Genomic DNA, 10494 nt, shown 5'->3' with positions numbered 1-10494 from the left:
GTGTTGGGGGGGGGGTGCAAGAACGGAAATGCATGGGGTAAATAGAAAACTTACAGCCAGTCGATTTCGCGGTCATGCGTGAATTTAAAGATGAATTCGTCAATCACGCGGTCGATGCCAAGGGTCCGGCTTACAAGCTCGAGGCTCGCGTCAGCCGAATTGTTGAAAATGAAGTTGTTTCGGTAAAAGTCTGTGAGCTTGAGTCTTCCAATGCCACCAGTCAACTGCATTAAAAAAATCGTCAGTGCCATGTTTCCAGTTCAAAAGTCTGCAATATAACAGGGCCTGTTTGTGCGTACAGTCGGGATATCATTGACGTATGGCTCCTGCACCATTGTGCTCATGGTGTGCTCTACTGAGCGGTCGGCAAATTCATAGTACGTGTGCTCTTCCCAGATACTTTCCAGGTCAAAATAGGGTCCGTCCATCTTTGGCTTTAAAAACTGCAAGTTTCTCGTGTGCGCGATGGAGTCTGACCGGTAGTCAAAGTCGGGGTGGCCGGGGCTGAACCACCGGCTTCCCTTGATGTCGGGATAGCGATATTCCTTGGAACCAGCTCCTAGGCTAGGCTTTGCAGCACTTCCAACAATGTGCTTTAGCGATGGTACTGCGGCTGATAAGAGGTCCGCCGAATTTTGCTCATCCATGTAGATGACGGCTGCGGAGATGCTGGGAAAGCTGCCCAGACCCGGTACAGCTGTATTCCACAAGGACGAGCGAAAGCCTAACGCAAATGTAAGCATTCCAAAACAGCAATTCATCAAGCCTGCTTCTTGCGACTTACACACCAAACCAATCTTGTCCTTTGGCTGACAAGCGTCGCAGCTGCCCAGAGCGGCAATAGCCACAGAAAAGGCTTCCTCAGCACCGAGCGACTCAATCGCGGCAGCAGAAATCTGAACCACCGCGTATCCCTCCTCCGCCCATTTAATCACTGGAGTCGGCGCATCGTCCCAATGCGTCCTGTCTTCGTCATACTCGTGTGCAGTCGTGAGAAGAATGAGGCCAGGGCCCAATCCACGTCTCGTAAGCGGCGGCTGCAGCGAGATGCCCAACTCCAATTTCTGAAGCTGTCCTGAAGGCAGCGGCGCAGGAGGTTTGCTAATGTCAGCATACATGTCTGCCGGGGGGGAATCTCGTCTTGACACGGGGGGCATCAACAACAGTATTATTGGTCCCAGAACGATGCAAGAGCTATCTTTGTTTGTGCTATTTCATCAACGACTCAGGTTTTCAAATCACCACACAACGAGATCGTCAGCGCTCTTCTTTTGGAACAAGGCACTTTTTTGTTGCAGCCACACGCCATGTCAGCTTGTCTCATGACAAATACAAGGTCAAGGCAGCCTTGCCATCGCGCGGAACAACGGATGAGGGGTGGGTGCGGGGTAAATGATACAAACTATAAAACGTTTATGACCCGACGGCATGTACATACATACTCGGCTGACGTGTTCAGCGGCTGATCGATTGAGTTCAAGTGTGTGTGGATTAAGAGAAACGTAACAAGTCCGAACGACGTATGGTCACGACTCACATCCATTTTTAAGGCTTAAAAAAGTTCGAGAATAACTGACATGCTAAAACTCGGACCGTCTATCGACACTATGACTTTTCGGGGTTTCTTTTTTGAAATTTAAGTGCCAGCTTTTCGTGTTTTTGCCAACACAGCACAAGGCGAAGAAGTTTGTTGTGTAAAAGACCAGTATGCCTCGCCGCTCTACTCTCCCCGGCTCCTTTTTCCATTTCAACGTGCAGCATGTCTATATCATGTCTAAAACTTTGTTGACGGCCTTGCGCCTGAAACAATAAATCAATGTAGCAAACCCGACAAAGGAAATAAGAAGGTACCGGTGTCGTCGCATGTTTTACCGGAAAATCATGTCGTCGCGGTTGGCTATGGAATGGTCAGCGGCATCCATCAATTCAAGGTCGAGCGAATAAGCTTACGTCCAGTACCGATCCACTTGACGGGGGTGCCCAAGAACTTTTCAATGTACTCGATGTACTCTCGAGCCTCCGTAGGCAAGTCCTCATACTTCTTGACCGAGGTGATGGGTGTGTTCCAGCCCTTGAACTCTTCGTACACGACCTCGCATTTCTCAAGGTATTCAAGATCGGCAGGGAAGAAGTCAATCAAGTCACCCGTTTCAGGGTCCTTGTACGCGACAGCAACCTGAATCACGGGGAAGGTGTCGAGAATGTCGAGCTTGGTCAAGTTCAACGCCGTGTAGTGGTTGACAGCGCACGAAAACCGGAGTACAGCGAGGTCTAGCCAGCCGCAGCGGCGGCGACGGCCGGTTGACACACCCCATTCGCGGCCAATTTCTTGGAGCTTGGTACCATGTTCGCCGAGATCCTCGGTCTTGAAGATTCCGGCGCCGACACGAGTCGTATACGCCTTGACAACACTACTCAGGTCAGCCTGTCTCGTACTAGTTGTGACGCAAATGCTACAACTCTACATACCCGATGACTTCCTTGATTTTGGTCGGGTTCAAAGCTAGACCGGTGATGGCACCGCCAAGACCTGTATTGGAGCTGGTGACGTAAGGATATGTGCCGTAGTCCACGTCCAGCATAAGGGCATTGGCGCCTTCAACCAGGATCTTTTTGGAGGGGTCGTCTTGAGCAGTCTTCATGAAAGTGACGGCATCCACGCAAAAGGGTGCCAGCTTATCACGCCACTCTTGGAATTTCTTGAGCTCTTCCTCAACGTCGTATACGAGAAGGTCACCAAAGCGCTTCTTGTATCCGGCCGCCAGTATGCGAAGCTTCTCCTCAAAACGCGCCTCATTGAAGATTTCATGGACTCGGATACCGTTGCGAGCGGCTTTGCTGCAAAAGTCGTCAGTACGGCCATGAATGGCATATAGGGGTTGAAGATGACAAACTTGGAATAACTACACCCGATTCCTCTACCAGTCGTGCCAATCTTGCGATTGCCAAGCTCAGCCTCCTCGAGACCATCGACACGGGCGTGCAGATCAAGGTTGACCTGAGCGCGGTCGCTAACGAAAATTCGTTCGCGCACGTTCTTGAGGCCCTTGTCCTCTAGCGCCTGCAGTTCCGAAAAGAAGGCATTGACGTTGAAGACAACGCCCGAACCAATCAGGTTCACGCAGCGCTGGCTTATGAGACCAGAGGGCAGTAGGTGGAAGCTATATGCGCGATTAGCATCTTTTATCTTAGACCGTCAGTGTCGCTTCGGAGGTTTCGTACTCGTAAGACACTCCATTGGCACTGCGCACCAGATAGTTAGCAAGGCTCAATGGGCGTTTGTGCCAGGGAGAGAGTCGCGAACGCACTGAACCGAGTGTCCCGCATTGTGGCCGCCAGCGGCGCGAGCGCACAGATCAGCCTCGCCGCAGAGGATATCGCTGATTTTCCCTTTGCCTTCGTCACCTATTCATCATGGCGCGATCTGTTAGTTAGCTGTTGATGTCCTCGTCGTCATCGCGACCAAGCCCCTCCATGAGGGGCGTTTTGCTGACAACAAATTTGCGACATACCCCACTGGGAGCCCAGAATGATAGTGGTCATAGTGAGCAAGAAGAATTATTGCTGAGGAAGTAGAGAGGCGAAAAGAAGGAACAATAAAATTCATCCAAAGTAAACGCAGTTCAAGACAACCGAAAGGTCGCTTCCAGAAGAGGAAAGGAAGAGGGAAAAGAAGAGAAAAAGATTGAGTCACGTCACCAGAATTAAAGGTGGGCGGGCAGTCGCGGGGCAAGAATTTTCAGTTAAGCTTCTAGCCGTAGCCGCGCCACACATCAGAACCTCGGCGTTTTCTTTGTGTTTTTTTTTTTTTTTTCAAACTTGACCGTATAAAGGGACCTCTTGGGTTCTGACAAGTTTCTCGAATCTCTCTTTTATATTGGAGAGTACTATCTATCAATCGATCGTGTCACTGCCCCCGTCACAACTTTGGAGGGGCTTTGTGGAAGGCGGAGCTCCGTGACCGGCCGCTTCCGATAGCGATTGTACTACACTGATACAGCGCGAAATCGCGCTTGTGTAAATCATTGTACAACTGTGCATCATGGAACCAGTAGCATCGGCTTGGTTTACTACAGGTCCTCGCTCTTGAATACCACGATGTCCTCAAGCTCCGTCCTGGGCTGTATGTGCGGCTTGATCGTCTTGCGCACCTGCGTGAGCTGTTCCAGCGCATAGGCCATTCCAATCAATTTCTCCTCCGAGAAGTAATCTCCTACAAATCCAAACCCAAATGGGCGATTTGGCCCCATGTCATTCAGTGTGTCCACCTCGTTGCGATGATAGGGGGTGTTCTGGTTGGTATGTCCCAGAGGCACAGAAATCGTCGGTGCTCCTTGTACTGCTATTTCTGTCGCGATAGGGGGCGGCAATATCATGGCATCCAAGCTGTTGTTGCGAATAGCGCCTATCAGCCCTAGGGCATTGCTCTGGTAAGATTGCTCATTGTAGTATTCCCACCAAATAGGCATCGTATTGTTAATATCGCGCTTCAGAATCATATTGAACATCATGAAGTCAAACTTGTCCGATTCGACTGACGATCGGTCTGTGAATGCGCGCACGTCGGACAGAGTGTGGATCTCGTTCGGGTTCGTCTCCAGCTCTGTCAAATACTTGGGCAGATCCGTCAAGAAGTCAGCGCCACCGATGATTTCCTGTCTGCCGGTCTGCTTCATGAGTTCCACTCCAGGCATTTCGATATCCTCCATGACATGTGCTCCAGCCTCGCGTAACAATTGGAGAGTAGACTCGAACGCTTCGAATGAGGCGTCCGCCGTGAGATAGCGACGCATGCTCTGGTAGTCCTTGGGTACGCCCAGCCGCTTGCCCTTGAGTGCATTTTTGTTACACGCGGCAACATAGTCCGCCGGCGGATTTGGAGCGACATCTGTATAGTTGTCTTTGCTATCGGATCCAGCAATGGCTTGAAGCAAGTACGCCGCATCTTTGACAGTTCGTGCCATCGGTCCGACGCTGTCTTGGTGCTCCGACAGCGGAATCACGAGAAACCTCGAAGTCAGACCTACCGTTGGCTTGATGCCCACAATATTGTTTGCGTGGGAGGCATCACAGATCGATCCCAACGTTTGAGTACCAATCGATGCCCATGCCAAACCGATCGACGAGGCCACGGCGCTGCCGGACGACGAGCCGTCAGGATCCTGTTCTGGATAATAAGCGCCAATGGTTTGGCCGCCATGTGCGGACCAGCCATTGCTTGCCTGCAAGCTACGAGATCCTGCCCATTGTGAAAGATTTGCCTTGCCCAGGATAACGGCTCCGGCTTCGCGCAGCTTCTTGATTATTGTGCTGTCTTCTTTGAGCTTCGCCCCCAGCAGCGCAGTCGATCCAGCGGTATTATTCATCTTGTCTGCAGTCCCTATGTTGTTCTTCACCAAGATTGGTATCCCATGCAGTGGATTCAGTGGTTCTGTAGTCGTTTCTCGGAACCGGTCCAACACGGCCGCGATGGTCAGAGCATCGGGATTAATTTCGGTGACAGCATGGAGGTCCTCGTTGACTTCGTTGATACGAGCAATGTATGCTTTGGTCAGGTCCACGCTGGTAAAGCGGCCCGCATCAAGACCGGCTCGTAATTCGTCCAGTGTTGCGTCCAGTAGAAGCGGGATTTGAAAGCCATCATTCGACGCTGCAAAGCTGCTTTGTGATTGAAGCAAGAGGCTGATGACGCCGTTGAGCAACGCTCCAGAGATTAGATGCATGGTGCAACGCGACTCTTGCGCCTCTGGCGGCGGCGGCGGCGGCGACTTTTCGAGCGCAAGATCCGCCTTCTCAATCAAATCAATATCAAGCCCAACGTAATATGCTATTGTTTCACTCGTTTGGTGGATGAATTTTCTCAAAGTATTGATGGGAGAGGGATGTGTGCCTGGACGACTATGATTCTCGGCTAGCTCGAGTATCCACGCTTCCGCAGCGAGCAACGTAATTGCACTGGCGAGGTATGCTAGCGGTGCAACGCATGACCTTGAACGATCAAATTCTCGATGAATCAGGTTTTTCATGAACGGGGCCGAATAACATTTCATAGTGCTAAAATGACAGAAGATATTCGTAGAAAATGATCAGAGAAGCTAATTCGCAGTTGGTGCGCGCATACAGCAGCCTAACCTGCAGTGGCTGGCAATGAAGGCGAAGACGGGGAATCGGCGCAGTGCTCGAGGGGTTTTTTTTTTTTCGATACAGCGGCAATTGTATCTCCGTCCGCGAAAGTCAAGTTCTTCGATAGTGTCACCACCTGTTGAGGAGTGCCTGAAGTATACATCCCCAAGCCAGCAAATATAGTGATATCTAGCGTTGCGTTAACAGGGGTTGCCTTCTTCTACTGACAGCTTCATTCATTACGTCCATGAATGAAGTTCCTGGCCACCTTGCCGAGTTTGCATCAAGGAAATGGTAGGGGAGCGCCCGGTTGCCGACACGATTTTTCTTCCCCCGCATGTTCGCACATTCGGGACCCTATTGCCAAGATCGGAACGCCAGCCTCTGCGAATCCGAGGGCCCCGGAACAGACTCCTAGCTATGTCGACAAATGTATTGAGCCAGAATCATGCGGCCTGCGAGTTTCATCTTCACTTTATCGCGACTGCATCTGGTAATTAAGTCGCGTGAAGCTGTTTACACATGCCGCCGGAAAAGCCGAACTTGCTTGGTCTCCGGGCCACGGTCGGGCCCCGAACGGGCGAGGAGGCTACAATTTTCAGTTCCCGCGTCCGATGGTCCTGTGGCGGCATGGCCTGGCGCAGCGGGATGTACCCAGTTACTAACAGCATGTATTACTTATGGATTACTCCGCAGTGCAGTTAAGGTTGATGCGACAGCCGTATTCGCATACTGGCAGCCTTGGGACGGTTGGGGCGGGGGTTGTCCCCTTGCCCCCCTCCCCCCCCAACTATCCCAGACTAGCCTTCAGCCTTCAGCCGTGGAATTATGCGGTTTCCGTCAGAAGGGTGCTCGGAAATGCGAGTCCGTGCCAACCGGTAATGCAACGGTAGGTAAAGCCGCGCAGAAGAGAGGATGAATCGAGCAGGTTGTGCTCTCTGGGCTTGCGGCCGCGCGTTAAATCGGCGCATCGCATTTCTTTCGATGAGCAGTTACGCCAGCTCGATCTCGGAATCGCAGTACAGTCAGATGCGACGAGGGTGATCCGCCCTGCGCACTGTGATGATGCCCGATAATGGCGCGGCTTCCGCCACCCTGTCTTAGTGTATTCCGCCAGCGCCGCATAATTAGAAGGCGATAGAAGGCCAGGAATAATCACATGCTGAACGTGCGGTCAGGCTTGCAAGCTGGCAAGCTGGCTGGGCACAATGGATTATCGCTTCATTTTCATCGTAGAGATGGCGATTGGCATGAGTTGTAGTCGACAGCTGGAGAAGGCTCATCGGCACAGGCTTCGACGTGCTTGTCTTGTATCCATACTGTGTATCCGTACGGAGCACATTGTAATCAATAGTTAGTTACCAATCAACTGATAGATAACCTGGTTTCGAGGTCAAGCAAGTGGAAGAAGCCCCAATTGACTGACGAGATCTATGTCAGTCTAATAGCTTACATGATGAGCTCTTCACGGGACCAAGATCTGGGGAATACTTGATGCTGGTCATTTGAACGGTTATTGCACTTGCGTCTTATGACTGCGACTGACGCACGCTGATCATTTCTATTGCGCCGTCGGCGGCGGTTTGCTGGACTAGCGTTCCGGCCGAGCCCTGGATTTTTTTTTCCTTCGCCCATCAGCCCATTCACTCCACCTGGCCTTTCGGGATCCCAGTCCAGCATCGACCACGCCCGCAGAAACAAAACCACATTTGCTGTCCTCAAACCTCCTCCACTCCTTGATCTGAGTTGAGCGCAATCGTTAGCCGGTGCCTGGAGTTCGCATCAGCGTCTCTTTCTTGCGTCATTTCCCCTTGCTTCTCTTTCTTCGATCTTGTGAGGACCACATTGTCGCCGTACAAAGCAGCTCCACCGCCCTCGGATAGCCTCAACATATCCTTGCCGTCTCCTCTCCTTTTGTCCCTCCCCCGCCGCCGCTTCTCCTCCTGTCCTACCGCACCGTCGCAATGGCCGATCTCGACACTCTTGATCTCATAGTCCTGGGAGCCATTCTCCTGGGCACCATTGCCTACTTCACCAAGGGTACGCTATGGGGCGTCGTCAAAGACCCCTATGCCAGCTCCTTCGCGGCCAATGCCGGCCAAAAGCCGGGTCGAACCAGGAACTTTATCGAGAAGATGGATGAGACCAACAAGAACTGCATCGTATTCTACGGCTCCCAGACCGGTACGGCCGAAGATTATGCCTCGCGTCTCGCCAAGGAGGGCAAGAGCCGCTTCGGCCTCAACACCATGGTGGCCGATCTCGAGGATTACGACTACGAGAATCTCGACGAATTCCCCTCGGACAAGATCATCATGTTCGTCCTCGCCACCTACGGCGAGGGCGAGCCTACCGACAACGCTGTTGAATTCTACGAGCATATTCGCGGCGACGATGTCTCCTTCACCAACGGTAGCTCCCTCGAAAACCTCAAGTATGTCGCCTTCGGTCTCGGCAACAACACCTACGAGCACTACAACTCGGTGGTTCGCGCAGTCGACGAGACTCTTACTAAGCTCGGCGCTACCCGCATTGGCGTCGCCGGTGAAGGTGATGACGGCGCCGGTACCATGGAAGAGGACTTCCTTGCCTGGAAGGATCCTATGTGGGCTGCACTCGCGGAAAGCATGGGTCTCGAGGAGCGCGAGGCCATTTATGAGCCTACCTTTGCCATTGTCGACCGCGATACCCTGACTGCTGAATCCGAGGAAGTCTACCTCGGTGAGCCCAATAAGGCTTACCTGCAGGGCACTCCCAAAGGCCCCTACAACGCCCAGAACCCATACACCGCCGAGGTCGCCGAGACGCGCGAGCTCTTCAACTCCAAAGACCGCAGCTGCATTCACATGGAAATTGACATCTCTGGCTCCAATCTGTCCTATCAGACCGGTGACCACATCGCCGTTTGGCCCTCCAACGCCGGTTACCAAGTTGACCTATTCCTCAAGGCTCTCGGCCTCACTGACAAGCGCAACAATGTCATCAGCATCAAGGCTCTGGAACCCACTGCCAAGGTCCCCTTTCCTACACCCACCACCTACGATGCTATTGCCCGCTATCACATGGAAATTTGCGCTCCCGTCTCTCGCCAGATGGTGTCGACTCTCGCCCCATTCTCGCCCACTGAAAAGATCAAGACGGAGATGACACGCCTTGGCAGCGACAAGGACTATTTCCATGAAAAGACTGGCTCATCTTTCTACAACATTGCCCAGTTCCTGACCGTCCTTGGCGAGGGTGCGACATGGGATAAAATCCCCTTTTCCGCCTTTATTGAAGGCCTCAACAAGCTCCAGCCGCGCTACTATTCCATCTCGTCCTCGTCCCTCGTCCAGCCCAAGAAGGTCGCCATCACCGCCGTCGTCGAGACTCAAGCGCTGCCCTCCCAGGAGGCGCCTTTCCGCGGCGTCGCAACCCACTTTCTCGCCGCCCTGGCCGACAAGCATAGCAAGCGCGCCAATTCGGACGCCTACGACCTCACCTACCAGATCACCGGTCCCCGCGCACGCCACACCGGCACCCACCTGCCCGTTCACATCCGCCACTCTAACTTCAAGCTCCCCTCGGACCCCAGCCGTCCCATCATCATGGTTGGCCCCGGCACCGGTGTCGCGCCGTTCCGCGCGTTTGTTCAAGAACGCGCCAAGCAGGCGCAGGACGGCGCCGAGGTCGGCAAAACGCTGCTCTTCTTTGGCAGCCGTAACGCCAAGGAGGACTACCTCTACGAGAGCGAGTGGGCCGAGTACAAAAAGGTCCTCGGCGATAAGTTTGAGCTCGTCACGGCTTTTTCCCGCGACACGGCCAAAAAGGTCTACGTGCAGCACCGCCTCAAGGAAAAGGGCGAGGATGTCCACGAGCTTCTCCAGAAAAAGGCGCTTTTCTACGTCTGCGGTGATGCTGCCCGCATGGCTCGCGAGGTCAACACCACACTCGCCCAAATTATCGCCGAACACCGCAAAATTACCCCTGCCAAGGCTGATGAGGTTGTCAAGTCAATGAGGGCTGCCAATCAATACCAGGTACGTTTTCGTATTGATCGTCTCTCGGTTGAAGAACTATGTCGCTGACTAATGAATTCTTTTTAGGAGGATGTTTGGTCCTAAATGTGACATTCCGACAAATAGACTGCTTTTCGCACCTCTGGGTGAGCTCGAAGAATTAAATCGACCATATATAATGAGGGCTTAGGATGGACGGACAGCATCATGAGGAACGCTCATAGACTTGGTTTTGTTTTACACGTATTTATTGTTCTGTCATATCAAGTAGATGGTAAATTTTTCTTTTCTTGCCTTGCTTTGACGAATTTTGGTGACTGCATCTGCACCTACCCGGTAGGACGATGCGATAGAGGACAAGGTTGAATGAAAA

General features: G+C 52.6%; 4 protein-coding genes across 4 annotated transcripts in view; 1 reads left to right on the top strand and 3 right to left on the bottom strand.

Annotated features, from left to right (window-relative positions):
• The window catches only part of BBA_04405 (LEA domain protein), a gene marked incomplete at both ends in the record, with an annotated part of 1485 nt that extends 367 nt beyond the window's left edge, over nt 1-1118 (bottom strand). The window contains 3 exons of the mRNA XM_008599502.1: nt 55-224; nt 300-724; nt 785-1118. Coding sequence (XP_008597724.1) covers nt 55-224; nt 300-724; nt 785-1118 — 929 coding nt within the window. The remainder of the gene's footprint in view (nt 1-54; nt 225-299; nt 725-784) is intronic.
• A 750-nt stretch (nt 1119-1868) lies between these two features.
• On the bottom strand, nt 1869-3543 carry BBA_04404 (adenylosuccinate synthetase; the record flags this gene model as incomplete). The annotated part of the gene is made up of 7 exons (XM_008599501.1): nt 1869-1897; nt 1951-2411; nt 2470-2838; nt 2895-3161; nt 3223-3243; nt 3309-3405; nt 3513-3543. 7 exons carry the CDS (start codon nt 3541-3543, stop codon nt 1869-1871), a joined length of 1275 nt encoding a protein of 424 aa, XP_008597723.1.
• A 527-nt stretch (nt 3544-4070) lies between these two features.
• On the bottom strand, nt 4071-6050 carry BBA_04403 (amidase-like protein; the record flags this gene model as incomplete). The annotated part of the gene is made up of 1 exon (XM_008599500.1): nt 4071-6050. The coding sequence occupies one exon, from the start codon at nt 6048-6050 to the stop codon at nt 4071-4073; it is 1980 nt and encodes a 659-aa protein (XP_008597722.1).
• A 2037-nt stretch (nt 6051-8087) lies between these two features.
• BBA_04402 (Cytochrome P450 CYP505A2) lies at nt 8088-10226 on the top strand (the record flags this gene model as incomplete). The annotated part of the gene is made up of 2 exons (XM_008599499.1): nt 8088-10142; nt 10209-10226. The coding sequence occupies 2 exons, from the start codon at nt 8088-8090 to the stop codon at nt 10224-10226; spliced, it is 2073 nt and encodes a 690-aa protein (XP_008597721.1).
• Between the last annotated feature and the right edge of the window lie 268 nt (nt 10227-10494).

The sequence above is a fragment of the Beauveria bassiana genome (assembly GCF_000280675.1).
Source record: "Beauveria bassiana ARSEF 2860 unplaced genomic scaffold BBA_S00010, whole genome shotgun sequence".
Lineage (NCBI taxonomy): Eukaryota > Fungi > Ascomycota > Sordariomycetes > Hypocreales > Cordycipitaceae > Beauveria > Beauveria bassiana.
Note: the sequence above shows the minus strand (reverse complement) of the source record. Positions and strands in the feature narration are given on the sequence as shown.